General features: G+C 39.2%; 1 protein-coding gene and 1 pseudogene across 4 annotated transcripts in view; both read right to left on the bottom strand.

Annotated features, from left to right (window-relative positions):
- Window positions 1-266: 266 nt before the first annotated feature.
- The window catches only part of ZDHHC20 (zinc finger DHHC-type palmitoyltransferase 20), an 86,291-nt gene continuing 59,456 nt past the window's right edge, over window positions 267-27,101 (bottom strand). For 2 of the 4 annotated variants that reach the window (XM_066369202.1, XM_066369206.1), the window contains 5 exons: window positions 21,713-21,845; window positions 17,726-17,852; window positions 14,062-14,151; window positions 11,703-11,818; window positions 267-1,558 (listed from right to left, as the gene is read on the bottom strand). In XM_066369202.1, coding sequence (XP_066225299.1) covers window positions 1,506-1,558; window positions 11,703-11,818; window positions 14,062-14,151; window positions 17,726-17,852; window positions 21,713-21,845 — 519 coding nt within the window. In that variant the 3' untranslated portion in view covers window positions 267-1,505. Of the gene's footprint in view, window positions 1,559-4,144; window positions 5,086-7,288; window positions 7,367-11,702; window positions 11,819-14,061; window positions 14,152-17,725; window positions 17,853-21,712; window positions 21,846-27,101 lie in introns of those variants that run through there. The other 2 variants (XM_066369203.1, XM_066369204.1) reach the window with 2 other exon arrangements.
- On the bottom strand, window positions 23,951-24,082 carry LOC136396286 (U2 spliceosomal RNA; annotated as a pseudogene).

Here is a 27,101-nt window from a genome sequence, read left to right as displayed (position 1 = left end):
AAGGTCATGTCATTAGTTCTACTCATTAAAAAGAGTGAAAATTTAGCCACTTTGGTCATTTAGTAGTTAATCCTCGTCCCCACCCAAAACAGTGCTGAATTAGCACAACCTCCCCTCCCCCCAAGGTCATGTCATCTCTACTGGCCTCTGCTGGTCCTGGGAACTGCTCCACCTCAGATCCACCTTGTCTTAGCAAGTCAGCAGCCTCAACTACGGCACTGTCCCTTTGTGGGGGGGGGGACTGGAGCACAGATGCCACAGAAGAATTCTACACAAGATATATTATTCAGCATTTTGACAATCACAATTCAACAACTTCTGTTCTGAAAGTACTTATCCAAATGTGACTTCTAAATTGAAAATTATGTTCAATAAAAGCTAAATTTAAAACCTTTGTGAATAAAGCTATCTATACCTCTGGCCTAGGTGAACTACAATACTGTTGCATTCAAATAATATCTGTCTTAGATGTGGTTACCCCAAATTATTAGCCAAATCTCTTTCTATAATACTATTTTACCAGATTTTTAAAACCAAAATAATATTTTCTCATTTGGTAAAATATCACTTTATAACAACAACAAACTGTTCCAATACAGGACTTTACTTTTATTTCTTTATTAATAAAGTAAATTATGATTTTTGAAAAATGTTTAAAATGTTCAGCATTCCTGTTAATGCAGATTAGACCATCCCAAATACAAAGCAAAGAATTAACATATTAAGTAATGGTCCAGGACTATACTTAGAAACAAAGGCAAGACTTATGGCACTTGGTAAGTAAAGACAACCAAACGTAAACTATTTCAAATCTGTTTATATAAAAACATTAAAGATCACTTTAAAATAGTGTCCATCTTTTCTTTTTAATGGGCATAGACTCATCTGCAATCACGTACAAATATAAAAACCTTGATTAGTAGTAGCTTTCTCAAGCTTGTAATACAAATACAAATTCTTGCTTCTTTATGCAACCCAACAAAGTAATACAAAGTCAGAACTTTGTCAGAAAAATATGGACCTCTCTGTCAGAGAACTTGTCAGAAAAATATGGACCTCTCTGAATCTATATTGCATTTTAAATTTAAATTGGCAAATATAGTTCAGATTATATGAAACACAGGGATTTCAGGTTTATATATTACCTGTATCTTTCATATTAGATATGGTCTTTATATTGGTTGAAATGCAAAAATATAATTTCTTAGTAACAGATTAAAAGTACTTTCCATTGATATAGTGCTAGTCCTAGAACAAAATGTAAGCTAAACATATTTGTCACTGTCATTTCAGAGCCCCAAATATGCAGACCCCGACACCAAGCCCTTAATATATTTTCTTTCAAGTTTACTAAATGGAAATCTCCATGTCTGATACATTTTTAAAATTCAATTTTAGAGAGAGAGAGAAGAGGGGAGGATCAGGAAGCATCAACTCCCATATGTGCCTTGACCAGGCAAGCCCGGGGTTTCAAACCAGGAACCTCAGCATTCCAGGTCGATGCTTTATCCACTGCGCCACCACTGGTCAGGCTTGATACTCTTGAATTTAAACACTCCTGTAAACAAAGTAAAAATCTGCTAATAGAAATAAAATTCAAGTAAACACTGCATATTTGACTTAAGCCAATCTTACGATCAAATTAACTTAGGACACATTGAATTATAACTTAAATATGTAAAAGATTTAAAAAATCATCCATACGTGAAGATGAAGCTAAACTCTGTAAACGGGTTCTTGTTAATAACTACTCAACTGTAGCTGCTCTTTGGTTTGGCAAAGTGAGACTGGTCAGATGCCTCAGAAACTGAATATTCAAGTAAGTCTGTATGCAGGTAAAACCAAGTCTCCTGTCTAGTTTTTTTTTCCTTTTTTTAATGGCAATGGTAAGACCTGAAATTAAACTTAATTTTCTGTGTCATCATATCTATTCAAGTGTTGGAAGGGCCAAAGACAGTACTAATAAATTTTCACAGGGTTCATTTTGACCTTTCTCTGCGAAGGGTGACAACACCAATCAATACCAGTTGAAAAACCAAAGAGGCAGCCATTCTTCTCAGTGGATTCCCATTCCACACTGGTATGTGTGGTAGGCCCCTGCTGAAGGGTCATTAATTTATGTCTATGAACAAACCCAGCCAAATACTATTTAGAGCAGGGGTCTCAAACTCGGGCCCGCGGGCCCGAGTTTGAGACCCCTGATTTAGAGTGTAGCAAAATGCTGGCCATGAATTAAACCAATGGTAATTAAAGTTTTTAACTGAAAATTTCAAAAAAGGTGTTTACTATGCTATTGAAGATGATGCTAAATAACTTAAAAAGAACTGAGAAGCCCTGGCCGGTTGGCTCAGTGGTGGAGCATCGGCCTGGCGTGTAGAGGTCCCGGGTTCGATTTCCGGCCAGGGCACAGGAGAAGCGCCCATCTGCTTCTCCACCCCTCCCCCTCTCCTTCCTCTCTGTCTCTCTCTTCCCCTCCTGCAGCTGAGGCTCCATTGGAGCAAAGATGGCCCTGGTGCTGGGGATGGCTCCTTGGCCTCTGCCCCAGGCGCTAGAGTGGCTCTGGTGGAGGCAGAGCATCGCCTCCTGGTGGGCATGCCGGGTGGATCCCCGTCGGGCGCATGCGGGAGTCTGTCTGACTGTCTCTCCCCGTTTCTAGCTTCAGAAAAATACAAAAAAATTACACCATAAAAAATGCCTGAATACAGTTAAGGGGAAAACTGTTTCCTCATTTGTTAATCAGGTGCATGCAAACACTTTGATCTAAATATAGAAATACTCATAAAAAGTGCCAGATAATTTCTGAAAGTATTAAGTTTAAAACTTTTACTATTTCCTTATAATATTCAAACTGCCAAAATGAAGTGATGATTTTGGTACGTAACTGATATCCCTTAACTTGCATACTTAAACCTTTTCTAGAATCAAGATTATAAAAACTAGAGGTGAAATAAAGGTAGAAGAATCCATATTCTAGTATTACAAACTGTATTTTCAAAGCTAAAGCATTTCTTCAGCTTAGAAATTAAAAAAAAAGTTACTTCCTTTTAAAATCTAATAGTATTAGCCAGTGAAATTATAAAAATCCTATAAATTATAAACCTGGAATAGTTGACTATAAAATTTATATGACATTAGGAAATTATAGAGCTATCCCTAGTATACTGGTTGATGTACAGAAGGTGCTCCAAAAGTATTTGTTGATGAATGAAAAGTAAGGTTATTTAGCAAAATCAGAAACTTAAAAATGTTAGTCATCCAGCCTAGCTCATTCATAACACCCTTCCCTTCAATCCCATGTTACAGACCAGAAAACTGTAACTATAGATGATTACAGATGCTGGTTAAGATTTATCTCTATTGGCCCTGGCCGGCTGGCTCAGTGGTAGAGCGTTGGCCCAGCATGTGGATGTCCCGGATTTGATTCCCGGCTAGGGCACACAGGAGAAGCGCCCACCTGCTTCTCCACCCCTCCCCCTCTCCTTTCTCTCTGTCTCTCTCTTCCCCTCCTGTAGCCAAGGCTCCACTGGAGCAAAGTTGGCCCATGGATTGAGGATGTCTCCGTGGCTTCCAGCTCAGGTGCTAGAATGGCTCTGGTTGCAACAGAGCAACGTCCCAGATGGGCAGAGCATTACCCCCTGGTGGGCTTGCAGGGTGGATCCCAATCGGGAGCATGCGGGAGTCTGTCTCTCTGCCTCCCTGCTTCTCACTTCAGGGGGAAAAAAAAGATTTCTCTCTATCCATTACTGGAAGCAATCAATTATTTTGACTTGTGTGTGTATATTTGACTAAACAGTATAAACAATTAACATTTCTATATTGTTTCTCCTTTATAAACTACTGTATTTTTCTTTATAATTAATACAGTAATTCTTGCCACTCAGATTGGATTTCAAAAAGACAAGAGGGCATGTGTCTACGCAGAAAGATGTTGCTGTTAGGTCAGATTTAGTATTTTGTATTTACGAGTGGAATCAACCTCTCAAAAACTAGAAGTTTTAAATAACTACTCAGGTTTAAATTTTTTTTCCTAAGAGCAATCTCAACCTAAGAGCAGTTTCACCCTAATTCAAATTGCATTTTAAGTCACTGTTAAACTGTTACAGGATTATTGTAAAACATTCCAAAGTAATTTTTCATACCTAAATTAAAATTTGAAAGTCAATTTATAGTGTTTTGCATTCTACATACCATAGGGCTGAAAATATTTTTAACAGCTTACAACAGCCTACCTTTCTCTTTACTTGTCTTTTAGCTCCTTCTACCTAGTCCTACTTTGTCCAAGATTTCCACAGTACATGTACGTTTGTGTTTTTCTGAATGTATACTAATAAAAAATTCAGTAAAGGAGCAATTTTAAAGCAGAAAAAAACAAAAATATTTCTTATACTGACAAGCTCCCTTTAAGCCTTGGGCACAACAATATACAGTATTGTTGTACAAATACTTAGAACTTAGCCTTTAAAGAATTATACAAATGTGCTCCATGTTTTAAATCATTATATTTAGTTATCTTAATCCTTCTGAATTTTACTGTATAGCAACATTAAAAAATCTTTATTAAAAACGTTGAAAAGTATAAAACAGTAATTATAAACTATCAATCACCCAATTTTAAAAAAGCAGTTATTTTCTGTTCCTTACATAGTACAAGCAACAGTGATTTGGATATTATTATTATTATTCACTTATCAGCCACCATACTTCCCCTAGACGTACTTAAGTTTTTAGCTTGTGTTTCTGAAGAATTCATAGGAACACGAAAAAACAACTCTGATACCGTAACTCAGGTTATCAAAAAATACATTATGTCATGTTAACATGTGATCTGACATATCATACCATCCCATAACAGGTGTTATTTGCGAAGTAAAATTAAGCCCCTGTTGCAGCTGTGAGTCAGTGTTGGACTTATGTAGGATTAAGGTATCTTCCTGCTCTGCAGTAGCACTTCTGTGGATCCAGCGATCTATACAAAAGCTTCTTTTTTGGAAAAATATATCTTCTGTTATACTTCAATTATTTCATCCATTGATAATTTTCTTGCAAATAATAACGAAAATATAAGTCCATAATGTTTTTATAAACCTATAAAACCAGAAACAATTGAGTATTGGTTAAAACTTTATTTTCTTTTTATAAAAACAAGATTTATTAAACAGTTCAGCCCTAGCTGGACAGCTCAGTTGGTTAGAGTGTTGTCTGAAAGTACAGAGGTTGCTGGTTCGATCCCTGATCAGGGCACATGTAGGAGCAGATCGATGTTCCTGTTTCTCTCTCCCTTCCTCTCCCTAAAATTAATCAATAAATAAATTTATAAAAAGATTTATAAAATGGTTCTGAGGACTAAGGTATAAAGCTACCAATATAACAAGACAGGAAAGAAATACTCTAATACTTCTATCTGTAATAATAAGAATTTTTAAAAAAATTGATTTTAGGGAGAAAGGAAAGGAGAGAGACAGAAACATTGATCTGTTCCTGTCTGTGCCCTGACCAAGGATCAAACCGGCAACCTTTGCGCTTCAGGATGATGCTCTAATCAACTGAGCTATCTGGCTAGGGCGATAATAAGATATTTATAAGCAGTAAACAAGTAAAACAAATCACTGACTCTTCTCCTGAAGCATCGAGAATTTTAAAACAAGAAGATTCTCAGGGGTCTGCTTTTGTTACCCTGGCCATACTCTGAGAAGACATCTTATCTACATCCTTTCAAGACTGTTGAGGCGTGTAGGAAAGACCCACAGCAACAGCTCTAGGAACTTCAGCCGGGGATTCTCAAGCACCACAGGCAGCAGCCACTCTTGCATCCACAGTGAAAAGAAACAAAGCTAGAACAGAGACCCCCAGTCTGAGGCCCCCCTGCTGTACCACAGCCTCAGCTCTCCATGGCACTGACCAGGGCTGTGACTACCACAGCTGCCTCTGATGCTTGTCTTCAGAGTCCTGCCCACTGTGCCTGACAAGAGCCCAGCCTGAGTGCAGGGGCTCTGATTCTGTCTGGGTCTCAGGCTCAGGCACAGCTCCAGATCTGGAGGTCCTTGGTATGCAACTGAATGGTCAGGCTTCCCTGAGACTGGAGAAGACAACCAGTAAAAAATAAAGAGCTCGCCCTGGCCGGTTGGCTCAGCGGCAGAGCGTCGGCCTAGCGTGCGGAGGACCCGGGTTCGATTCCCGGCCAGGGCACACAGGAGAAGCGCCCATTTGCTTCTCCACCCCTCCACCGCGCTTTCCTCTCTGTCTCTCTCTTCCCCTCCCGCAGCCAAGGCTCCATTGGAGCAAAGATGGCCCGGGCGCTGGGGATGGCTCTGTGGCCTCTGCCCCAGGCGCTAGAGTGGCTCTGGTCGCAACATGGCGACGCCCAGGATGGGCAGAGCATCGCCCCCTGGTGGGCAGAGCATCGCCCCATGGTGGGCGTGCCGGGTGGATCTCGGTCGGGCACATGCGGGAGTATGTCTGACTGTCTCTCCCTGTTTCCAGCTTCAGAAAAATGAAAAAAAAAAAAAAGAGCTCGTGACAATAGAACCGCAGTAATGAACATGTGCCCTATGAAGCCCCTAGGCTTGTGGGCATTCATTATGGAGCAACAGGTGACACCAAAACACTCAAAGCAGGTTTATCAAAATTGAACACCTTCACAAAATGCTACTGGGCACTGAGCTCAGCTCCTGATTAAGTGCAGACAGTTTTATCCTTGACTTTAGTGTTAGGACAGCCTCCACTACATCCCTGAAATTCAGCTGGAGGTGAGGTCAGCCATTACCTTCGCTGCTCAGACTGCTGAGCCACCTGGACTGTCCCCCCAGGGCTCCCTTCGCAGAGCACACAGTCAAGGATGGTTCATTCATGGACTTGCCTAGAGGGAACTGCTCTTCTGTGTCTTTTATGAAGTAAATAACTTCGATTAACCTCTCAAGACTTTTTTTCCGCCTCTGATGTTAGTCACTTCTATCTGGCTCAAATTTCCTCAACAGTAGGCAAAAGCTACCTTTATTTCTTAAACTGATCAATAGGCACTGTTTACCAAAAAGGTCAGTTGTCAACATACCAATCCTGAACAATTTTTACTAGTTTCTTCATTAATCTACCAGTAAATATTTACCGAGATTGTGCTAGGATTGGTAAGGAAAATGGGATTTAGGCAGATGTCTTCCAATCTCTCCTGAATTACCTAATTTTGCTGACATAATTGAAAGAGTAAAAAACTGAATTGTAAATTGTTTTTGAGATCATGAAATAGGCAAATAAACTTCATTTGTTCAAGGAAATTACCTTTGCATTGTCTTACCTTGTTCTTACTCAATTGGTTAGTTATGAACAAGTGGTACTCAATTTTCTATTGCCACTGTAACATGGTTATTTGTCCCTGTAAGTACATAATTACATATGACATGACCAAAAAAAAAAAAGAAAAGATTAACTTTCTGGCTAAATAGCAAAATTGATGACTGAAGTAAAAGCAACGCTATGTGAGCACTAAATAGGCACATGGTGCCAACCATTTGTTTCTTGTAGAACCCAGAAGGAAAGCAGTGCTAAGAGCATAAAGTCTGGCTTTATGCTTATTTTTATGAAAATGTCCATTGGTTTTAAAGATGTTCAGCAGCAGTAACTAAGAAACCTAAAAAATGGATCTTTCCCTTGATCTTATACAAGGTACCTAATGATCCCACTGATACTAATTTTAGAGAATAATTTAAATGCTATAAAAATCCAAAAAGACAAAAAAAAAAATCAGAAAATCTGACAGCAAGTCTGAAATTTTGGGGTATTTCCTGGAGTTAGTGCATCCAAACTAATTTTCTACAGTGCAAAAGGATAATGACAATGTTTTACTATTATTATTAAGATATATTTCAGGTAATAATACTTGTAAATGGCCAGACAATATGATAGACGGAGTACTGATTCAAACGCCCACTTCTATCTTATCAACTGTTCCATAATACATCTGTAATTCATTAAATGATTGAGTCATCAAGAAAAGACTAAAATACATTCAAATGTACTCTTTTTATAATAAGCAAAGAGAATAATGCTTTTTGAAAATTATTTTCAATTAAGAAAATGCTAGGACCCTAAAGAATAACCTTAAGTAGTTTTAGGTGTAAAACATTTATGTAACTTAACTATGTGATCACTCTGATAAATACAGCACCCATCTGACACCACACATAGTTATTACAATATTGTTGACTATATTCCATGTGCTGCACTTTACATCCCCGTGACTATTCTGTAACAGCCAATTTGTTCTTCTTAATCCCTTCACCTTCTTCACTCAGACCACTAACCCCTTCTCCTATCTAGCAACCTTCAAAATATTGTTATCTATTTTTCTGTTTGTTCTTATTTTGTTTAGATTCCATATATAAGTGAACTCATATGGTGTTTGCCTTTCTCTATCTGACTTATTTCACTTATCCCAATTCCCAATTACCTCTAGGTCCAACCATTTTGTTGAAGATTTCATTGTTTTGTTTTACGGCTGAATCAAATTCTGTTGTATATATGCACCACACTTCTTTATCCATTCATCTACTGATGGGCACTTAGGTGTTTCCAAATCTTACCTAATGTCAATAATGCTGCAATAAACATATGAATGTATGTGTCTTTTTTATTTCATGTTTTGGGTTTCTTTTGATAAATACCCAGAGAGTTGCTGGATCCATATTTGACTCTTCTTGAACTTCTTTAGCTTTCTCTTGTCTGGGAAGCTCTTTATCTGTCCTTTGATTCTAAATGATAGCTTTGCTGGGTAGAGTAGTCTCAGTCGTAGGTCCTTGCTTTTCCTCACTTTGAGTATTTCATGCCAATCCCTTCTGACCTGCAAAGTTTATGTTGTGAAATCACCTCTCAGTCTTACGGGAGCTCCCTTGCAGGTTAACTACTGGCTTATCTCTTCCTGCTTTTACAGTTCTGTCTAGCCTTTGGCATTTTAATTATGTTGTGTCTTGGTAGGGGCCTCTTTGGGTTCATCTTGTTTGGAACTTTCTGTACTTCCAGGACTTGTATGTCTATTTCTTTCACCAAGTTAGGACAGTTTTGTGTCATTTTTTCAAATAGGCTTTCAATTCCATGTTTTCTTGCTTCTCCTTCCAGCACCCCCATGATGAAAATGTTGGTACACTTGAAGTTGTCCCAGAGGCTCCTTACACTATCCTCATTTTAAAAAAAATAACTATTTATTGATTTTAGCAAGAGAGGGAGAAAGAGACAGAAACATCTATCTGTTCCTGTATGTGCCCTGAACAGAGATTGAACTGGCAACCTCTGCGCTTTGGAAGGAAGCTCTAACCAACCAAACTATCTAGCCAGGACTATCCTCATCTTTTCTTTTTTTAAATTAATTTTACAGAGAAAGGAAGTGCAGCAAGAAGTATCAACTCATAGTTGCTTGACTTTAGTTGTTCACTGCTTGCTTCTTGCTTGCTGTATGTGACCTACCATTCCAGGTCAATGCTCTATCGACTGTGCGTGCCATCATAGGCCAGGCTATCCTCATTTAAAATTTTTTTTCTTTTTGCTGTTCTGATACCTTATGTTCCAAGTAGCTGATTTGATCCTCTGCTTTATCTACTCTCCTATTGACTCCATATAAATTATTCTTCATTTCAGTTAGTGTAGCCTTCATTTCTGACTGGTTCTTTTTTATGGTTTCCATGTCCTTTTTTTATGTTGTTGAAGTCCTTGTTAAGTTCCTTGAGCATCACTATAACCATTGTTTTAAACCAGGCGTCCCCAAACTACAGCCGGCGGGCCGCATGTGACCCCCTGAGGCCATTTTTCCGGCCCTCCGCCGCACTTCCGGAAGGGGCACCTCCTTCATTGGTGGTCAGTGAGAGGAGCACTGTATGTGGCGGCCCTCCAACGGTCTGAGGGACAATGAACTGGGCCCCTGCATAAAAAGTTTAGGGACCCCTGGTCTGCATCTGATAGTTTGATTATATTATTTCTACTTCATTTAGTTCTTTTTCTAGAGATTTGTTCTGTTCTTTCATTTGGTACTTGTTTCTTTGTCTCTGTGTTTTGGCTGCTTCATTATGTTTGTTCCTATGTATTAGATAGAGCTGCTACATCTCCCATACTTGGTAGAGTGGCCTCGTACAGCAGGTGTCCTGTAGGACACAGTGGCACAACCTTCCCAGTCACTCCAGCTGGGTGCTCCAGGTATGCCCCGAGTGGACTGACTGGGTATACTGTCCTGTTGTAGTTGAGCCTTGATTGCTGTTGGCAAGTGAATGGGAATGACTGACCCTAGGCCAATCAGCTGTGAAGACCAGCTGCTCGTACTGCCTGTGGCTATACTGAAGAAGCTGCCATACAGGGGCCCACTCCATGGAGCTGGACTCACTTCAGTGAGTTTTTGGTGCCTGCTGAGTCTACCCCCTTGAGTGTGTTGCTTGTGGAGTAGTAGGGTTGTAACCTGGAGTGGTCTGGAGTTGTCTGTTGGGTATGCTGGCTCTGGAATCACCTGTGCCATGCCCAAGGACACCCAGCACGACCTACAAAGTGATCTGTAGCTGCTATTTGTACCTACTTGTAGGTGTCTGAGACAGGACAAGCTGCAAACCAAGAACAGCCGCTGCCAGTGCCAGACTGGGAGCCACTTAGACAGAGCTACAGGGCAGCATGTGATGCTTGTTTAAAAAAGTTTAGGAATGTTTGAGGCATGAGCCAGGGCAGGCTATTTGTATGGAAAAGCTACTGGAAAGGGCTTGGGTAGGCCTGCAAATGTGGGGCTGGGGATCTCAGGGAATTATAGTGCCAGTGGTGTTAGCCAGGTGAATGAAGACTCAGGTATGGGGCCTAAGGGCTCTGTGCCGGGGCTCAGAAAAGGAACAATGGCCTGTGCTGGCACTTCTGTCTGGGAAGAAGCTGCCCCTCCAGCCCTCACTCTGATGCCAGAGAATTCAGTCCCTCTTTGTATGTTCACATACAGCAATTTTCCAGCTGCTCAGAGGGTGTAAGTCCCATAAGTCTGTGTGTGGGCCCTTTAAGAGGAACACCTGGGACACCAGGCTCCCTCAGCCTCGCTCAGCCACAATCCCTGTTGGTTCTACAGCCTTAAATCATGGGAACTTTTCTCCTGGCACTGGTTCTGATGTGGGTCGCACGGTTGCTCCTTAGGTGGGCCTCTGCAGCCAAGATCTCCCTCCCCATTTCCAATCTCCACTCATGGGTGTGAAACCAGCCCCTTCCCTGTCTCTGCCCCTCCTACCAGTCTCCAGGTGGCTTCTCCTGTATGTCTTTGGTTACAGGACTTCTGTCTGCCTAGATTTCAGGAGGTCCAAATGATGGTGGTTCTGTAGTTTAGTTGTAATTTTGATTTGGTTGTTGGAGGTTCTGAGCACCTCGTTTACCTACATCTCCATCTTGACCAGAACTCACCTTTCTTAAGTTTTATTCGCAATATTATGCCAAAAGAATTTCTTATGTCTGAGATAAACCCGTGGCTAGGTAACAAAAAGCTCACTGTGAACAGAACGAGATACAGCGGTCCCTACACTTCCACACTCAACCCCCTTCTCCATAAAAGCCACCTGTAAACACTAACACCCCATACAGACGATATTTTATTTAAAAATCTCACACATTTTAGTATTTTAAATATCATAATATTTTGACTTTTATATATTTAAACCTGGCGAGTTTCATGTTAACCAGAGAAAGCAATGTTTTCAAATCACGAGTATTACCTGATCTGACAGGGCCTTCTTCAGATCCATTCTCTGTCCACTGAGAGTCACTATCCAGCAATCGGTTTTTTGATTCACTAAGTGGTTTGATAGGAAAAGGTTGATTTGAGCCAATACTGAAAAGGAAGAGCAAATAATTTAGTAAATATGCCATGGACAGGTGGCTCATCCTCCTGGCACGCTGAGGTCACTGGTTCAATCCCCAATCAGGGCACATATGATAAGCAACTAATGAATATACAACTAAATGAAACAACTAAGTGGAACAATGAAGTGATGCTTCTCTCTTACCCTTAGTCTCTCTCTTAAATCAATGGAAAAAATTTAAAAAGAATAATTTAGTAAGTAGTTTAACGCTCAATTAATAAGCAGCAAATTAGTAGTCTTTTCTCCTAAACATGTGAAGGCAACTCATAGGATCTCAGATCTCTAAAAAAAAACTCTATCTTCAAAAGAAAAATATGCCCCAGCTTCCTATTAAATGGTTCTCTAGACCTAAGGATATGTACTCCAACACTGCCAATAAAATCAATTAGGAAAAACAAAAAGCTTCAGAGGCCAGCCTGACACATATTTGACATGTTAATCAAGAGCTATAAGGTAGCACAGGACAGGTGAGGAACTATTTGTGGTCAGGAGAAAAACAATTACCTGTCATTTCCCAAGTTTTCTGCTTTCTACCTCTGTAGTTTAAATCTAAGGGGAAAAAATGATTAAGTGATTTAACGTAGATTTATTTTTCTAGCTAATAGATTCAGGGAGGGAGGGAGCGAAGAAACAAAAGAACGAGGAAAAAAGAACTAGTATTTCTTGTGTAACTACTGTGGATCAGACACTGTATAAGGTGCTGTATATACATTATCTCACCCTTCACAAAAAACCTTGGAGGTAGAGCCCCTGGTCCATAGCTCAGTTGGTTAGAGCATTGTACCAATGCACCAAAGTTGCAGGTTCAATCCCCAGTTGTGGCACATATAAGAATCAACCAATGAATGCATAAATAAGTAGGACAACAAACAGCAGTTTCTCTCTTCCTCCCATTCTTCTCTCTCTTTACAAACAAAAACAACAACCCCCCCCCAAAAAAAAAACCATCTTGGAGGTAGATATACAGTTGGAAACTACGGTTCAAATAGTTTAAGAGAATTGTTTACACCCACAATAGATGCTGGAGCTCTAAGGTCGTAATATCTTAGGTTTGAAGACCTTCGTGTTCCTGATATTAATATGTGAGTTTGTAATTAATAATCTTTTCCCCCACAATTAATTTCTGTAGTAAATAAGTTTCAACTGTTTCACTTTGACAGAAGTATCTCTATCTTAAGATTTAATTTAAAATGAAACACTTTGAATGTAAGAATCAGTTTGCTCTCTATGCAAATACTGAGAAAATTCAATCTAAGATGAATGAATAAGAAAATTTCTATCTGTATTTTTGAATTCTCAATATTATTTTCATACTACAGTTAAAATCTGCTTATTAAAATAAAATGGTGAACAGGCTCTGGCTGGTTGGTTCAGTGGTAGAGCATCAGCCTGGCAGGTTGAAGTTCTGGGTTCGATTCCCAGTCAGGGAACACAGGAGAAGCAACCATCTGCTTCTCTACCCTTCCCCCTCTCCTTTCTCTCTATCTCTCTCTTTGCCTCCCGCAGCCAAAGCTCCACTTGAACAAAGTTGGCCTGGGTGCTGAGGATGGCTCCATGGCCTCTGCCTCAGGCACTAGAATGGCTCCAGTAGCAACAGAGACACAGCCCAAATGGGCAGAGCACCATCCCCTGGTGGACATGCCGGGTGGATCCCAGTCGGGCGCATGCAGAAGTCTGTCTCTCTACCTCCCCGCTTCTCACTTCAGAAAAAAATAAAATAAATGGTGAATAGAACAATGACTAATTTCTCTGAAAAAGTATAATTTACATAAACCAATTTAATCAAATCTTGAAAGAATGTCTTAGTTTCTCAGAAGATGCAGCAGCGTATTTAGAGCAGCTGTGCTTCCTAGTTTCCCCAGATATTTCCAGTTTTATGTGCTTGTTCTGGTTCAGCTAGTAATGGCAAGCATTCTCTTTCTTACTATGAAAATCATTCTGGTTTGAATGATAAAAAGGTATGGTTATCCTAAGCATATTGGGTATATATGCTTTTATACACACACACACAAAACACAATACAACACATAAGTAGATAGATAGTATTAGAAATTAACTTTCAGTTAAAAAATTTAAATACAATTATTTTTTGGCTATCTGTGCTGACTTACTTAATTATTACTGTATTTATCTATAAAATATATATGTATCACATACACATATATAGCTTGTTTTATAATGATACTGAAAATCTCAATGATGAGAAGCACACCTTCTGGCATATTCACTCTGGTTAGGAACAGAAGCTTGCTCTGGATCCACTCCCACAAGACGCGCTGGAAAGCTGCAACCATCACCCAGGCTGCATAATAAAACACATCAGTGATCATTTAAATCATATGAAGTTAAACCAAAGTTGTCAAATTTAACTTCCTTTTTTCAGAGACATGGTATAAGGAAATTATCATAACTTGTAATTTCAGAGGAAAGATCCTAGGATTCTTGACCTCCAGTCAAGAATATATGCAATACTGTTTTCTTTTCTTTCTTTCTTTTTTTTTTTTACAAGGACAGAGAGAGAGTCAGAGAGAGGGATAGGTAGGGACAGACAGACAGGAATGGAGAGAGATGAGAAGCATTAATCATCAGTTTTTCGTTGGGACTCCTTAGTTGTTCATTGATTGCTTTCTCATGTGCCTTGACCGTGGGTCTTCAGCAGACCGAGTCGCTTTGCTTGAGCCAGCGACTTTGGGTCCAAACTGGTGAGCTTTTTTTTGCCCAAGCCAGATGTGCCTGTGCTCAAGCTGGCAACCTCGGGGTCTCAAACCTGGGTCCTTCCGCATCCCAGTCTGACGCTCAATCCACTGTGCCACCACCTGGTCAGGCTACAATACTGTTTTCAAAACAGCACAGAACACTAGTCTATGAAAGAAAAGACCTGACCAAGGGAGTTCCAGCCTCTGCCAGGCCAGGAAGAAACATGCAGAACAACAGGGTGACCCCACAGAACTGAGGTGACAAAGATAAAAATTTTGAGAAGGTAATACAGCTTGAACCTATCGGACAAAGCTGAGGAAGAGGGAGATGTGCAGAAGCTGAAACACAAATTATGTAACTGCTACAAAAAAAGTTCAACATTCTTTAAAGAGAGACAAAATTTAAAAACTCAGAATTGAAAATGTTCACCATCCAAAAAAAAGTACTAGCATAAAAAGTAGTAGGAAAATATAACAATTAAGAAAAAAACACAGTCAATAGAAAAGAATTAAAAACAAGAACTTTAAAATAGTGATTATAAGTGTCTCTGAATTAACAGGAAAAAATTAGATATAATGAAAAAAGAAATATAAAAACAGAACCAAACTGAACTTCTAGAGCTGAAAAAGATACTATCTGAAATGATAAATTCACTGGATTATCTTAATAGTAGACATTACAGAAGACCATGAACTTATAAACACAGCAATAGAAACTATCCAAATTAATGCAAAAAAAATTAAAAATAAAAAAAAATAAAAGATGGGGAAGGGAAAAAGGGGAAGGACAGAACAGCAATGGCCTGTGACAATCAAGCAATTTAGCATATACGTATTTATCATTATCAGGATCTGAAAGCTGGTGGGAAGAGGAGGAGCAGGCAGCAAAAACAACTTGAAGAGGCCCTGACCGGTTGGCTCAGTGGTAGAACATTGGCCCGGCGTGTGAAAGTACCGGGTTTGATTCCTGGCCAGGGCACACAGGAGAAGCACCCATCTGCTTCTCCACCCCTCCCCCTCTCCTTCCTCTCTGTCTCTCTCTTCCCCTCCCGCAGCCAAGGCTCCATTGGAGCAAAGTTGGTCCAAGCACTGAGGACGGCTCCATGGCCTCTGCCTCAGGCACTAGAATGGCTCAGGCCATAATGAAGCAATGCCCCAGATGGGCAGAGTACTGCCCCCTGGTGGATATGCTGGATGGATCCCGATCCGGCGCATGTGGGAGCCTAACGGCCTCCTTGCTTCTAACTTCGGAAAAAATACAAAAAAAAAACCAAAACAAAAACAAGAAAAGACAAAACAACTTGAAGACATATGATGAAAATTAATCAAATCTGATGTAAATTATAAAGTAAAAAAATTAGAAACCTAATGAATCCCAGAGACGATACACACAAACTAAACCATACCAAGGAACATTATCATAAACTGAATCATACCAAGGAACATTATCATCAAACTGTCTAAAATCAGTGATAAAATCTTCAAAGTGGCCAGAGGGAATTACAAACAGTCCAATAAAGGCAAGAGTAGGGCTCTTGCTTGTCACAAGCCAGAAGATAATGGAACCACATCTTTAAAAAAGAAAGAAAACTGTAATGTTGGAATTGTTTTAGAAAAAATAACCTTCCCAAAAAAAGTCTGTGTCTTAATCAGAGTGTAAAAACCTTGCACTACAGAAGACAAAAGATAAAGTACACAGAAGAGACTGGATCTTAAAAATACAGCAATGAGATCTATCAAATGCCACAGAGAAAAAAGACTGAGCAAAAAAAATGGACAGCATGTCATGAGCTGTGCTTAGAAATTACTCGAGTAGAGTCCCATCTGTAACAAGGAGTGGCGATAATAAAATCTTATAAAAAAAAGATCAATTCAATTAAAAATATAAAATTATTTTCCAAATCTAATGAAAGTTCTAAAATCACAGATCCAGTACATTCAACCAATCCCAAGCACAAAAACAAGAGGAAAACTATACTAAGGCCCACAAAATCAAATCTCATGAAACTAATTATAAATGTAAAATCTTAAAAGTAGACAACAGAGAAAAAAGACACATTACATACAGAGTAGAAAAGATATCAGTGACTTGCAAACTTCTCATCAAAAAGAAATGATGCATGCCTGATCAGGCGGTGGTGCAGTGGATACAGTGTCAGCCTGGAACTCAAGAGGACCCTGGTTCAAAACTTGAGGTCACCGGATTGAGCACAGGCTCATCCGGATTGAGTGCGGGGTTGCTGGCTTGACCGTGGGATCATAGACATAACCCCATGGTCACTGGCTTGAGCCTAAGGTCGCTGGCTTGAGCAAGGGGTCACTCGCTCTGCTGTAGCTCCACATATGAGAAAGCAATCAATGAACTAAGATGCCACAACAAAGAACTGATGGCTTCTCATCTCTCTCCCTTCCTGTCTGTCTGTTCCTCTTTGTCTATCACTCTCGCTAAAAAAAAAAAAAAGAAATGTAAACCAGAAGACAGTAAGCAACATGTACAATTCTACACCAAGCAAAAATGTCATTTAAAAATAAAATCAAAATAAGTCATTTTCACACAAAAACAGGCAATACAGTTAATTAAGGAAAAAAACCTACACCATTCACAAATACATCACATGAAAATTAAATATTTTTTCCTCTTCTGTAATGACTTTTTATAGATAGCCAAGGTAATATGCAGATATTCCAGTACTTTCAGCCTTTTGTATAGTGCATTTTCACCAATGAAATAAAAGTTGGTTTTACATGTCATTTGCATAATCAAACTTTCTTTGACTTGTTTGTTTTTCTGATGTTGTTTAATAAAAAAATCAAATGCTTTTTTTTATTGCTTCATATCCATTTAAAAATATCCCCTAATTTTTGTGAGCCGTATATAATCTGTGATAACATTTTTAAAGATATGGCCAATAAGTATAAATTCTTATGATTCTCTACTTAAAACAACTTATTTTCATTTTGAAGGAAAAGCAGTGATTATTTTTTATGAATTATCTTTTGCAACTTTTGATTCAAATATGTGCCCCAAACCGTCTCTAATAAAAAAAAAATTTCCTATAATCAAGTTATTCTGGGTTTTCATTCTTAAGGCTAAGAATGTCATTAAGTATGTATTCTCTGAATATTAAGAAATTTAACTATAATTTCCATAATTTCTGAGATGTGCATTTTATAAATTACCTTGAAAATATTGGAAGTAGCCAGTATTTCTTTTCATCACCAAAGACTTGTCTCCAATTCTTACTGCACCCAAGAGAGAAACCATTTCTGTCTGGTCCATAGGAAAAGGTGGGTGCACGGAAGGATTCTGTGGCATGTACATATAAAAATAAGTTAATCTATTTAAAATTAGAGGAGTGAAAGTCATTAAATTCTTGTTTTATATTTTTGATAGAAAAAGCTATAAATATAATTTAAAATAATATATTTACAAGTAGTAAAGGATAAATTTCTGAAACTTATTTCAGAAAAAAAATTGCTTCTGAATACTTCACCTTTATAAAATAAAAATGTCAAAATAATTATCTAATATTACTGAAAATCTACTGTAGTATGTTTAACACATCTTACTTTTTTAATACTCTTACTCTTGCAACTTTGCTTATTATCTATATACTTCCTACTATGTGCTTAATGGCATATTACTAGGTGCTTGGGATCCAAAAATAAATTCAATGAAATTCTTACAAAAGCAGGTAGTCTAACAAAATTACAATATAATAAAGACGTGTAGGGGGGGTGGGTAGTAGGAGGTGAGACCTGGAGGACATGACACTTGAGAATGAGCTTTAATAAGGAATAACAAAGAAGCAGATGGTGATTAAAGACCTTTCTTTTAAATTTAATTTTATTTATTCATTTTAGAGAGAAGAGAGAGTGTGTGTGTGGGGGAGGAGGAGGAAGCTTCAACTCCCATATGTGCCTTAGACCAGACAAATGCAGGGTTTGGAACTGGTGACCTCAGCATTCCAGGTCGATGCTTTATCCACTGTGCCAACACAGGTCAGGCTAAAGACCTTTTTTTTTTTTTTTAATTTATTTATTTTTATTTTATTCATTTTTAGAGAGGAGAGAGAGACACAGAGAGAGAGAAGGGGGGGAGGAGCTGGAAGCATCAACTCCCATATGTGCCTTGACTAGGCAAGCCCAGGGTTTCTAACCGGCGACCTCAGCATTTCCAGGTCAACACTTTATTCACTGCCCCACCACAGATCAGGCTAAAGACCTTCTTTTAAACATGGTTGTAGAGTGATGTAGAGTGAGGGTTAAAGAAAGACTTTAAGTTTCACACAAAAAAAATGGGTTTTAAAACTTTTTAAATAGAATTTCAGCATGTTTTACAAGCCAAGGATAAGAAGCCAGAGAGAGACTGACTAGGAAAGTTGGTAATATAGAAAAGTAAAAATTGATAAAGAATTCTGAGAAACAGGTGTTTTCTAGAAGAGATGTAAAGATTAGCCTTAGTAAGGCTCCACTGGAGCAAAGTTGACCCAGGCTCTGAGGATGGCTCCATGGCCTCCCCTCAGGTGCTAGAATGGCTCCAGTTGCAACAGAGTAACGCCCCAGATGGGCAGAGCATTGCCCCCTAGTGGGCTTGCCTGGTGGATCCCGGTCAGGCACATGCAGGAGTCTGTCTACCTCCCTGCCTCTCACTTTAGAAAAAAAAAATAGATTAGCCTTAGTTACTAGGTGAGAAATTTTCAGAAGTTAGAAGAAGTGTAAGAGTAATAGGTTTGAGGCCCTGGCCGGTTGGCTCAGTGGTGGAGCGTCGGCCTGGCATGCGGGGGTCCCGGGTTCGATTCCCAGCCAGGGCACACAGGAGAAGCGCCCATCTGCTTCTCCGCCCCTCCCCACTCCTTCCTCTCTGTCTCTCCCCCTCCCGCAGCCAAGGCTCCATTGGAGCAGGGATGGCCCGGGCGCTGGGGATGGCTTTGTGGCCTCTGCCTCAGGCGCTTGCCTGGCTCTGGTCGCAACAGAGCGACGCCCTGGATGGGCAGAGCGTTTCACCCTGGTGGACGTGCAGGGTGGATCCCGGTCGGGCGTATGCAGGAGTCTGTCTGACTGCCTCCCCGGTTTCCAGCTTCAGAAAAATGCAAAAATTAAAAAAAAAAAAAAAAAAGAGTAATAGGTTTGAAAGCATAAGTGTTTGTGAGGTTATAAAGGTGGGAAGAAGGTAAGAATTTACTTGTAACAACTTCTAATTCTCCTATGAAGGGCTCCCAAAATGGGTAAGAAAATTAAGAAGAATGGTGAAAACCTGAAATAACTGTTGTAGGTAATAAAGTAACAAAACTGATCAGAAACACCACAATAATGTCAAATAGAGGTGAGGGCCTACATTAGGGCTGAGACTAAATCTCCTGGAGTGTAACAATCTCGAGGTTACAGACTGACTTCATCAGCTTTCTGAAGCCCCAATGCAATGTAGATAAAATGCCCTGGTCAGGCAAAATTTTTTTTCATTTAACTTTTTTTTTTTTACCATTCTGAGAATGAAGTGCCTTATTAACATGTAAATCCACTATTCACCTTTCATAGATTAATTTTTGAAGACACTGTATAAATGCATGAAACAGTTTTTATTAACATTTATAAAACATGATTTGTTATCTACTTTTACATACAATCCACTACTAAAATAAATATATAGCCTGATCAGGTGGTGGTGCAGTGGATAGAACGTCAGACTGGGACACGGAGGACCCAGGTTGGAAACCCCGAGGTTACCGGCTTGAGCAAGAGCTCATTGGGCTTGAGCATGGGATCATCAACATGACCCCATGGTCACTGGCTTGAGTCCAAAGGTCGCTGGCTTAAGCAAGGGGTCGCTCGCTCTGCTGTAGCTCCCCCCCCTCAATACATATGAGAAAGCAATCAATGAACTAAGGTGCTACAATGAAGAATTGATGCTTGTCACCTCTCTCCCTTCCTGTCTATCTGTCCCTCTCTCTGTCTCTCTGTCACACAAACACACAAAAAATATATTTTATATATGAATTAAATATATATATATTTTAATATATATATTATATATATAAATAAAAGTCAATCTTCCTCAACCTTTTTTAAAATAATGAACCACCTTGCTATGGTGCACAGTGAATAAACCATTAACCTGGAATGATAAGGTTGCCAGTAGGAAACCTTGGGCTTCTCCTGTCAAAGAACATACGAGAAGCAACTACGAGATGATGCTTCCTACTCCTCAAAACACCTGCCAATCACTCTCTCTCTCCTCTTTCTAAAATCAACAAATAAAATCTTTTAAATAAGGCCCTGGCCAGTTGGCTCAGTGGTAGAGTGTCGGCCTGGTGTGCAGGAGTCCCAGGTTCGATTCCCGGCCAGGGCACACAGTAGAAGCACCCATCTGCTTCTCCACCCCTCCCCCTCTCCTTCCTCTGTCTCTCTCTTCCCCTTCCACAGCCAAGGCTCCATTGGAGCAAAATTGGCCTGGGCGCTGAGGATGGCTCCATGGCCTCTGCCTCAGGTGCTAAAATGGCTCTGGTCACAACAGAGCAACGCCCCAGATGGGCAGAGCATCGCCCCCTGGTGGGCATGCCGGGTGGATCCCGATCGGGTGCACGCAGGAGTCTGTCTGCCTGCCTCCCCGTTTCCAACTTCAGAAAAATACCCAAAAAAAAAAATCTTTTAAATAAATAAAATGAACCACTACATTTACATAAACCCACTGTTCCTGTCCAGTCACAGTGCATTTTTTTCTTTTTTTTTACAGAGACAGAGAGAGAGTTAGAGAGAGGGATAGACAGGGACAGACAGACAGGAACGAAGAGAGATGAGAAGCATCAATCATCAGTTTTTCGTTGTGGCACTTTTAGTTGTTCATTGATTGCTTTCTCATATGTGCCTTGACTGTGGGGCTACAGCAGACTGAGTAACCCCTTCCTCAAGCCAGCAACCTTGGGTCCAAGCTGGTGAGCTTTTTGCTCAAATCAGATGAGCCTGCGCTCAAGCTGGTGGCCTTGGGGTCTCGACCCTGAGTCCTCCACATCCCGTCCGATGCTCTATCTACTGCACCACCGCCTGGTCAGGCTCACAGTGCATTTTCTTCACACACAATTATTTTACGTTCTTTATCATGTACTGTCCTCTAGATTTCATATTCATTTATGATCATTTTCCTAAGAATTATGATTTTGACCTACTTACCAATCGTTGTTTTATTTTTTCCAACGAGCCAGCAGTGGCAGCTGAAAAGTGACAGGACGCTGACGAAGAACATTGTAGACACAAAGAAAAGAAAAAGTACGTGGAATTGGGCATGTGTATCTGTGAGTTCGTTCTGAGTAAAGAAAAAATAAAGTGTTAATTTTGAAGATAGTATCTAAAATGTACTCTATTTGGTTTTCCTAAAGATTTTTGAATCCACCAGAAATTGACCAGATGTGAAGAGTAATAAAACAAATTAGATAATAAATCCAAAAAACAATTTTGAAAATAGAAAACTGCTATTATCAAAGGAGCTTGCTTACATAAAACCCGAGTCATTTTAAAAACTGCTCTTAAACATTAAACAATTTTAGTAATACTTTCAGTAAAAAAAAGATGGACTCTTTACCCAACATTTTCCTTTGTACTTTCTGCATATGTGCAAGCTTTGACCCCAACATCCATTGATGAGGGTTTGCTCATCAATGCTGAAGTATTTGCTTATTTTCATTGTAATGCTGCTAACCAGAAATTGTGATAGGTTTACCTTTGTACTTGTCTAACCTCTATTCTTAGAACACCACTGCTGCTTCAACTCTGACCTCTTTACTCCTTGCTCCATTCCTACACAGAGCGTTTTTTGGTTGTTAGCAATTTTGGTAAATAAATTTAACAGTTCCTCAGTTACTCATTCTTCTGGCTCTGTTCATTTTAACAGAAGCAAAGCCTTAACGTAGAAGAAATTAGTATCTATCTATTGATAAAAGGAGGGAGATTTTGAAGTGTTAGCTCTTAAAATGAAACCACATAGGGAAATCACTAAAACACAAGGCAGTCCTGTTTGATTTAAACAGTTTACAGGCTAAAAAGAAATTTTTAGCATTATATAATTCTGATACTTATCTTTTTCTCTTCTCTCCCAGAGTAACCATAATACCTTTTACATACATCAACTGAATCTCCTATCTCCCCATCTTGTGAAGCATATTAGTATTACATATACAAGATTGGGCAAAAGTAGATTTACAGTTGTTCATATGAAATACAATAATTAATAATGATACAATAAAATTTTGCATACTTACAACTGTAGCCTACTTTTGCCCACCCCGTATAGTCACTATAAATGTCATGAGATGAGATGACAAGAGTGTCATGGTAGTGATGTGTTTTACCTTTGGACAACTCTTTGTAGACTTCCTGTGGCAGAGCTTGTACAAATAGAGACAATGTATTAAGAAACCAATTTTTATACAAAATTTCTCTGAACACTAACTTATACTTTGCTTTGTAGGAACAGAGATGGTGCACTCTAAAGGTCACTGACATCATTTTCTCAAACACAAAACAGACAAGAACATTTAACTCTTCAAACACATTTCAGGTATACTTTAAATACACACTTCTTTATCATGAAGTGAGGCAGAAGCCATTGAGCCATCCTCAGCCATCCTCTGTATACTGTATTGTGTGTTCACCACCCCAAGTCTCCATCCATCACCATTTATCCACCCATTCCCTCCTCCACTTCTAGAATTGTGCACCTGAAACCTGTATAATTTTGTTAACCAGTGTCACCCCAGTAAATTTAATAAAAAGGAAAAAAATTAAACAAATATATACTTTTCCATTTAATTTTCAAAATAGGTTTGTATCTAGGATAGAATAAAATTAAAAAATTTTTTTTAGAACCTGGCCAGTTGGCTCAGAGGTAGAGCTTCAGCCCGGCATGTGGAAGTCATGCATTAAACTCCTGGTTAGGGCACACAAGAGAAGCAACCATCTGCTTCTCCACCCCCCCCCTTCTCGCCCTCTCACTGAATAAGAAAATTTTTAGCAAATAGCTTTTTAAAAATAATTCTGTTTAGCAGTTTCTAAAAACCAGAGCTTCCAATTTCCTATCATCTTCACTGCTATTGCAAGAGCCTTCTAAGAGACCGCTGCTTGAGAGACTCTCTGGTACAGTCAGCATAGCATGCAGCGTAGTCCTTCATAAGTCAGTCTTCACTGCTCTGCTCCTATTGCACTGAGTAGTACACTTTCCAAGGGTCTTTATTTTGGGGGCCTATTTCTAGAACTACCCATTAGTCTCCTTCCTGCTCATCCCCTCCAGCCCCAACAGTCTCTTCTTTCTGCTGCTCAAACATTGCAGGATGGCCTTAATTTTGGGTCTTTTCCTCTGTTTCTTGGCTAAAATGTTCTCTCAGATATCCCCTAACTTCCTTCAAGTCTTTGCTCAATGACTTTCTTACTTAGCTCCTGATCACTCTTTTCTTTTCCTTAGTTGAGATATAACTGACACATAACATTATATTAAACTGGTAAGAACAGATACTACACTTGATCTTAGCCAAAAGGATGAGAAGCAATATAACAAATATTAGTGTCGGGTACAACATAACAAATTGTAATTGGATACATTGTGAAATAATCACCAAAGTAAGTCAAGTTAGTATCCATTACCTTACATACTTCATTTTTTTTATTTGAGAGGAGGGGAGGCAGAGAAACAGACTCTCGCATGTGCCCCAACCAGTATCCACCCGACAAGCCCACAAGGGGGTGATGCTCTGCCCATCTGAGGCTGTTGCTCTGTTGCTTGTAAACAAGCCATTTTTTTAGCACCTGAGGCAGAAGCCATTAAGCCATCCCCAGTGCCTGAGGCCAATTTGCTCAAACCAATTGAGCCATGGCTGTGGGAGAGGAAGAGGGAGAGCGAGAAAAGGGGAGAAAGGGGTGAAGAAGCAGGTGGTCACTTCTCTTGTGTACCCTGATCAGAAATTGAACCTGAGACATTCACATGCTGGGCCGATGCTCTACCACTTAGCCAACTGGCCAGGGCCAATATATTTTTCTTGTGATATCTACTCTTAGGAACTTTTAAATATCCTTATGTTCTCACCATGGTGTATATTACATCTCCAGGACTTGCATATTTTTGACTACTTTCACCCACTTCACCCATTTCTCACCTCCTACTTCTGGCAACCACCCATCTCTGTATCTATGAGCATGAGCTGTTTTATTTTTTAATGCATACATATAAGTAATACAGTATTTGAATGTCTGACTTGTTTCACTTAGAAAAATGCCTTCAAGGTCTATCCATGTTGTCCCAAATGGCAACATTTCAGTCGTTTATATGGCTGAATAATATTCTGTTGTATATAACTACTACATCTTCTTTATCCACTCATCTGTTGATGGACATCGTTTCCATGTCATGGCTACTGTGAATAATACTGCTGTGAACATAGGAGTGCAGATACTTCTCTGAGATAATATTTTCATTTCCTTTCACTGTACTTCTGGAAGTGAAATTACTGGGTCATATTATAGTTCTCATTTTCTCCTTTTTTATTGAATTCATTGGGGTGACACTGGTTATTATGTAGGTTTCAGGTGTACCATTCTATAGTACATTATCTGTATACTGTATTGTTTACCACCCCACATCAAGTCTCCCATGAGTTGTTCTTTTTTTTTTAGATTTTTAAAAATTTATTCATTTCCAGAGAGAGAAGGGGAGGAGCAGGAAGCATGAACTGCCATATGTGCCTTGAACAGACAAGCCCAGGGTTTCAAACTGGCAATCTTAGCATTCCAAGTAGACGCTTTATCCACTGTGCCACCACAGGTCAACCACTAGTAGTTCTATTTTTAACTTTTTGAGGAACTTCCATACTGTTTTCCACAGTGGCTGCACCAATCTACATTCTTACCAACAGTGCACAAGTGTCCCCTTTTTCCAAATCCTCATCAACACTTCTTTTTGAATAACAGCCCTTCTAACAGGTGTGAGATGGTAACACATTGTGAGTTTAATTTGCATTTCCCTACTGATCAGTGATAGCACTTTTCATATACCTGTTAGCCAACTGCCTGTCTTATTTGGAGAAATGTCTATAAGGAATTCTGCCTATTTTTAAAATCTACTTGTTTTTTTGTTTTGTTCTGGTTTTTTGCTATTAAACTTTATGAGTTTATATATTTTGGATATTAACCCATTATCAAATACATGGTTTGCAAATATTTTCTCCCATTCAGTATGTTGTCTTATCATGTTTTGTTGGTTTCCTTTACAGTGTAGAAATTCCTTATTTTGATGTAGTACAACTTAATTTTTGCTTTTGTTGTCAAACCCAAAAAATCAGTACCAAGACCTGTCAAGGAGGTTACCACCTGTCTTTTCTTTTAGTAGACTTATGCTTTCAGGGTTATGTTCAAGTTTTTAATCCATTTACACAGTTGTTTTTGTGTATAAAGTAAGATAGGGGTTTGGTTTCACTTTTTGAGATGTAGCTATCTAGTTCTCCGAGTACCATTTACTGAAGTTACTATCTTTACCCATTGGATGTTCTATCCTCCTTTGTCAGAGATTAATTGACCATACAGAGACAGGTTTATTTCTGGACTCCCTATCATGCTCCACTGATTTATGCACTACATTTTATGCCAGTACTGTGCTGCTTTGATGGTTAGAGCTTTATAATATAGTCTGAAGTCAGAAATCATAATGCCTCCAGCTTTGTTCTTTTTTCTCAAGTTTGCTTTGGCTATTTGGACTGTTCTGGTTCTACACAAATTTTAGGATTATTTCTGTGAAAAATGCCATTAGAATTGTGATAGGGAGTCAACTGAATCTATAGATTGCTTTTGGTAGTATTAATATTTTAACAATATTAATTCTTCCTATCCATGAGCAGAGACTATCTTTCCATTTATTTGTCTCTCCTTCAAGTGCTGTCATCAAAGTCTTAGTTTTCAGTGTAACAAGTCTTTCACTTCCTTGTTAAATTTACTCCTAGGTCTTTTATTCTTTGTGATGGAATTCTAAATGGAGTTGTTTTCTTAAGTTCTCTTTCTGATAATTTATTAGTGTATAGAAATGCAACTATGCTGAGGTCGCCGGTTCGAAACCCTGGGCTTGCCTGGTCAAGGCACATATGGGAGTTGATGCTTCCAGCTCCTCCCCCCTGTCTCTCTCTCCTCTCTGTCTCTCTCTCTCTCTCTCTCCCCCTCTCTCTCCTCTCTAAAATGAATAAATAAAATAAAAATTAAAAAAAAAAAAAGAAGAAATGCAACTAATTTTTCTGTATTGATTTTTGGATCCTGCACCTTTACTGAATTTATTAGTTGTAAATTTTGGGGGGGGAGTCTTTAGTGTTTTCTATGTACGTCATCTGCAAATAGAGACAGTTTCACTTCTTTCTTTCCGATGTCAATGTCTTTATTTTTTTATCTTACCTAATAGTTCTAGCTAAGACTTCCAATATTATGTTAAATAAAAAAACTGAGCAAGCCCTAGCCAGTTAGCTCAGTCGGTTACTTAGAGCCTTGTCCTGAAACATCAAGTCTGCAGGTTCAAACCCTGGTCAGGGACCATACA

The sequence above is a fragment of the Saccopteryx leptura genome, chromosome 2 (assembly GCF_036850995.1).
Source record: "Saccopteryx leptura isolate mSacLep1 chromosome 2, mSacLep1_pri_phased_curated, whole genome shotgun sequence".
In the NCBI taxonomy this organism is placed as follows: Eukaryota; Metazoa; Chordata; class Mammalia; order Chiroptera; family Emballonuridae; genus Saccopteryx; species Saccopteryx leptura.
This window is presented reverse-complemented; position numbering and strand designations above follow the sequence as displayed.